The sequence below is a fragment of the Pogona vitticeps genome, chromosome 5, assembly GCF_051106095.1.
Source record: "Pogona vitticeps strain Pit_001003342236 chromosome 5, PviZW2.1, whole genome shotgun sequence".
Taxonomy (NCBI): Eukaryota; Metazoa; Chordata; class Lepidosauria; order Squamata; family Agamidae; genus Pogona; species Pogona vitticeps.
In genome coordinates, this window is record NC_135787.1 from 195449302 (window position 1) to 195455000 (window position 5699).

General features: G+C 47.8%; 1 protein-coding gene across 1 annotated transcript; it reads right to left on the minus strand.

The window, feature by feature from the left end:
• Window positions 1-2480: 2480 nt before the first annotated feature.
• LOC110071365 (olfactory receptor 5B21-like) lies at window positions 2481-5354 on the minus strand. Its single transcript, XM_020779051.3, has one exon. The coding sequence runs from the start codon at window positions 4365-4367 to the stop codon at window positions 3432-3434; it is 936 nt and encodes a 311-aa protein (XP_020634710.3). The 5' UTR covers window positions 4368-5354; the 3' UTR covers window positions 2481-3431.
• Between the last annotated feature and the right edge of the window lie 345 nt (window positions 5355-5699).

The window sequence follows — 5699 nt, forward strand, 5'->3', positions numbered from 1 at the left end:
GGGAGTAAAGGGCTATTGGTGCATAGCTTGTAAATTAATTTCCAGAAGCTGAGTGATGAGAATTTAACTCCTTCGCTAAGGAGTGTGTGTGTGTTATAATTAAATTCCTGAGTAACCTGGGCCGATAAGATATAGCTGACAGGGTAAAAACAAAGTGCAGGCTCCGTAAAAGCGAGGCTGCGCAGTAGAAATAGAATGTTTTTGTAACCTAATGAAATTGTAGTAAGTTTGTGAGCCGTAACGGACTGCCCGGACGGACAGCCTATATAATGTGTACTCTTCCTTCGTTCCCCAGAGAAACCAACGCCTTGCATGGCTTGGCTTGCTTTCTCTCCGCTTTCTGCAGCAAGCGAATAATAAATAGCCTCCACTTTGTAGCCTTCGTGTCTCTGTCCATTTCTGTTGGGGGAATTCATAAGGGTCTTGAATTCCGATTAACAGGATCCACAGACCTCCCAAGCAGGAGCCCCAAAGTGTCTTGCACGTAGTGTGGTTCCTTGTCATGTCCACCAGCCTAAGTAGCTGGAACCTGCCTCTGAAGAGGGTGTGGATTCCCCAGCTGTGCTCCTGCATCGTGTCGGACATCTTCTAGCGGTTAGCGGAAGCGCTTTGTCAGAAGCCCAGCGGAGAGCAGGACCACGATGAGCGATGTCGGCACCTGGGTGGTAGATGTGGAAAGGGTCCCTTGGGTAGGCCTGACAGTAGTTAGGATCTGTCTTGGTCCAGTGATGGGCCGTCACTACTTCCTGGGTCTGAGAGAAGGCCGAAAGGAAGGGTGTGACCGGATGGGCTTTTCTCCTGCATTTAATTGGCCTTCTCAGCCACACGAGACGCTGTTCCAAGTCCTCTCTTCAGAGCACGTGACCATAGTCTCCCGAAACTGAAGGATGCCTACTGGGTCCAGGTGGGGACTGGATCATTCATACCATTTCCTGGGGATCACATGATGTATGTTTGCCATCCTGATCGAAACCTTGCTGCACCTAGTTATGCTAGTGCCATATGGCACAAACCAGCACATGGCGAACAAGTGGGTATAGCTCTTAACAAAACATGCAGAATTATTACTGGTTGCTTGAAACCTATCTCCATGGAAAAAGTCTATTATTTGGCTGGCATTGTCTCTCCAGAAGTACATTGAGAGGTGCAAATTATGAATAAAATAGGGTAATTCAGCACCAAACACATTCACTTCATGGCCACCAATGCCCTAAATCATGATGGCTAAAATGGAGGAAACGTTTTCTGCAAGCGCTACATTTTAAACCAGAAGAGGCTGGGCTAAGCTGATGGAGAGCAAAAAATAGCACACCTTGCTGGATGGATGACTTGGGAAGAGGGTCTCCCAGCAGGACCAGACTCTGGTTAGACCCTCTGGAAGTCACCTCCCAGACTTCAAAGTGAAATAGGAAGTTCAAAGGAGAATCAAGTAAAACTGGGCTACTTGGATAAGGGGGAGAATTTTTCTGTAATTATGGAAAAATTCAGTCATTGTGCATGCAATGTATGCCTCACCATATGTATGAAAGAAGATCGAGCAAGTGGCTGAAATGATGCTATGGAAGTAGCCTGCTTCTGGTTAAAAATAGTCTCATTAATGTTTTGTTTTGTTTTAAATTTCACCTATATTTCATACATATCCATCTTTTTAAATTGTAGTGATCTGATATCAAGGAAGGAAGGAAGGCGCTCATGAAGGAAGGAAGGAACAAAGGAAGGAACGAACGAAGGAATGAGCTCATGAAGGAAGGAAGGAAGGAAGGAAGGAAGGAAGGAAGGAAGGAAGGAAGGAAGGAAGGAAGGAAGGAGCTGATGATGAATAAAAAGAAGGAAGGAAGGAATTAATGACAGAAGGAAGGAGCTGATGATGAATAAAAGGAAGGAAGGAAGGAAGGAAGGAAGGAAGGAAGGAAGGAAGGAAGGAAGGAAGGAAGGAAGGAAGGAAGGAAGGAAGGAAGGAAGGAAGGAAGGAAGGAAGGAAGGAAGGAAGGAAGGAAGGAAGGAGCTCATGATGAATGGAAGGAAGGAAGGAAGGAAGGAAGGAAGGAAGGAAGGAAGGAAGGAAGGAAGGAGCTGATGATGAATAAAAAGAAGGAAGGAAGGAATTAATGACAGAAGGAAGGAGCTGATGATGAATAAAAGGAAGGAAGGAAGGAAGGAAGGAAGGAAGGAAGGAAGGAAGGAAGGAAGGAAGGAAGGAAGGAAGGAAGGAAGGAAGGAAGGAAGGAAGGAAGGAAGGAAGGAAGGAAGGAAGGAAGGAAGGAAGGAAGGAAGGAAGGAAGGAAGGAAGGAAGACCTGCACCTCTTTGAGCCCTTTTTAGGAGTAGCTGCTTTTTTAGTGCAGGTACGTTTTGTTCTGTTTTCCTTCAGTTCCAGTGAGTGTGATCACTGAGATTAAACCAAACTGAAGATATGGTTAATAGTTTATGGCCAAACTGATGGAATAAATCAGTATGTGAAAAACACACACAAGACAACTGTTTTGTGGGGGGAAAGTATCCTTTATTTTTATGCTGCTGAAATGGTAGCAATATATCAAAATTAACAACAACAACAATAATAACCTGGCAGGGGAAAAGTGGCAGAACCAAAACGGGTTTGCTTGCCAAGATCGGAAGCCACCTGGTCAGGCAGCCCCTTCCTTCTCCCTACAGACTAAGCAAAACTCCTTTCCATCAGTCTGGGCTTTCCGAAATAAAAGGAAGCAAACTCCAGCCATGTGCCAACCGTGCTCATTTCTTGACACAGAACTTTTATTCAAAATTCAAGCCAGGGGCAGAAATTTCCCAAAGAAGAAGTCACTGAGACAAGAAGAGGGAGAAAGAGAGCGCCCCCCCTCGATCCGGTCATCCTTTGGTTTCTTTGCCACTCCTCCCTTCTTCCTTGACACAAAACCAAGATGTGGATGTCCAGAAAGGGCAGCCAAAGTGCAGGGAGAGCCCGGGGGGAGGGGGGTCAAGAAGGTGGAGGGACGGGGGCGCCGCATGGCAGGCGGAGAACCAAGAGAGCGATTGTCCTCTTTGCTAAAACGCAGGCACGGCCATGGATTTCGGCTGCGTCAGATCGGAATTGTCCTCCCACATTTTCTGAGCGGGCTGAAGGCTGGCTTTGTGCTGCAAGGCCTTTGTGAGTCCTTGAAGGTGCCACACCATGTCCTGCTGCTGCTGCTGCTGGAAGAAACCAGCACAGGCCCCCTCCTGGTGAAACTTCGAAGGATCTAATCTTAGAAGGGCAGAGCTGGAAGGGACCTCTAAAGGTCATCAAGTCCTGCCCTCATCAAGGACGCACCACGGGGCAATCAAACTCTTAACCTCTGGCTCCGCAGCCAGACACCCTCTTTACCGGATCAGCTTCACTCTTCCCAAAAAAGCCCATTCCCGCAAAGTGGCAGATCGCAGCAACAACAACAACAACAAAAATACATGCAATGGTTAACCTGTCCTTTGGCGATGCAGAACCTTCCTCAGGGCTTCCCGGACTTCCTGGTTGCGCAGGCTGTAGATGAGGGGGTTCAGCATGGGGGTGACGATGCAGAACATGGAGGAGACCAGAGTGTCCGTCGCTAGGGAGTAGCCAGCCCTCGGCTGGTTGTAGTTCAGGAATCCATTTCCAATATAGAGGGTGACCACGGTGATGTGAGACCCACAGGTGGAGAAAGCTCTCTGCCTGTCCAGGTTGGAGCGGAGGCGCAGGATGGAGGCCAGGATGTAGAGGTAGGAGAGGATGATGAAGACGAAGGGCACCGGGCCCACAAAAGTGCTTGTGATGTGATTAACCAGATCGTCGGCATGCGCATGACCACAAGCAATTTTCATGAGTGGTGGCACATCGCAGTAGATGTGGGGAACCAGGTTGACTCCACAGAACGACAACTTGGAGGCCAGGGCAGTGTAAACAGATGAGTTCAGGAAACCCCAGAGCCAAAAGCCTGAAGCAAGCATAACACATACCCTGTTACTCATGAGGTGGGTGTAGTGCAAAGGCCGGCAAATGGCAGCATAGCGGTCATAGGCCATGATGGCCAGCAGGGCGGGTTCAGTTGCAGCAAAGCTGACCAGGAAGAAGACCTGCGCCAGGCACCCGTTGTAGGAGATGGTCTGTCTCTGACGCACGACGTTCACCAAGATCTTGGGAACCACGGTGGAGGACAGGCAAATATCTAAGCAGGAGAGGTGGCTGAGGAAGAAGTACATGGGGCTGTGGAGACGGGAATCCCGGACGACCAGGATTAGGATAGTGAGATTGGTGATCATGGTGATCAAGTAGGCTGCTAGGAAAACTAAGAAGAGGGTGATCTGATGGCTTGGATGGCTGGGATATCCCATGAACACAAACTCTCTGATCTGCGTCTGGTTCCCAGCGTCCATCAGGAAGGAGAGATGTATCTGGCAGGAGAGAAAATATGCATGTCAAGAAAACCCAAAACCTGCCAGGTTTGTCTTCCTTGTCAACCACAGGCAAGCTGGGAAAGAGGCTGATTGCCAAGCTAACCTCAAGACCTTCAGGATTTGATGTTCTAGGATTGATCATTATAATAAGCGTAGCTTTAATAATCCTTCCATTTCATTTGAAACAGGTTTGTACTCAATCCATAGAAAACCCAACTGTAACGGGCTCTCCTCTGTCCCTCCCTCGCTCCTTTATTCCATTCCATAGAACGATAGAATAGTGATGTTGGAAGGGGCCTATGAGGCCATCAAGTCCAACCCCCTGCTCAAGGCAGGAATACAAATCAAAGGATACCTGCCAGGTGGTGTTCTAAGTTTCTCTTGAAGGCCTCCAGTGTTGGAGAGCTCACCACCTCCCCCTGTGGTCACTGGTTCCGTTGTCATACTGCTTTAACAGTTAGGACTTTTTAAAATGATTTTCAACTGAAATTTGGCTTTGAAAACCTGAGCCCATTATAATGTGTCCTACGCTCTGGGATGATCAAAAACAGATCCTGCCCCTCCTCTATAGGACAGCCTTTCAAATATTTGGAAAGTGCTATCCTATCACCCCTCCATCTTCTTTTCTCAAGGCTAAACATGTCCAGTTCTTTCAGCCTTTCCTCCTAAGACTTGATCTCCAGTTCCTTTGATCATCCTTTGTTGCCCTCCTCTGAACTTGTCATCATCCTTCTTAATGTGCGGTGTCCAGAACTAGACATAGGACGCTAGATGAGACCTTAACTAGTGCTGAATAGAGAGGGAACAAGCACCCTACGGGGATTTGGAGACTGTACTTCTGTTAATGCATCCTAAAATAGCATTGGCCTTTTTTGTAGCCACATCGCACTGTTGGCTCATATTCAGATTGTGATCTACGACAATTCCAAGATCCTTCTCGCTTGTCGTTTTGCTGAGCCCGGGATCCCCCATCTTGTAACTGTCCAATTGGTTCCTTTTTCCAAAGTGCAGGACTTTGCACTGATCCCTGTTGAATTTCACTCTGTTGCTTTTGGCCCAGTTCTGTCTTTTAGGGCAGTGGTCCCCAACCTTGGGCCTCCAGATGTTCTTGGACTACAACTCCCAGAAGCCTTCACAACCACCTCTGCTGGCTAGGATTTATGGGGACACTGTTCAAGGGTATTAGCTATTCTGCCCAATGTTGTATCAGCTGCAGATCTGACAAACATTCCCTGCACTCCCTCATCCAAGTCATTAATAAAAATTTGGAAGAGCACCAGGTCCAGGACTGAGCCTTGGGGTACTCCACTA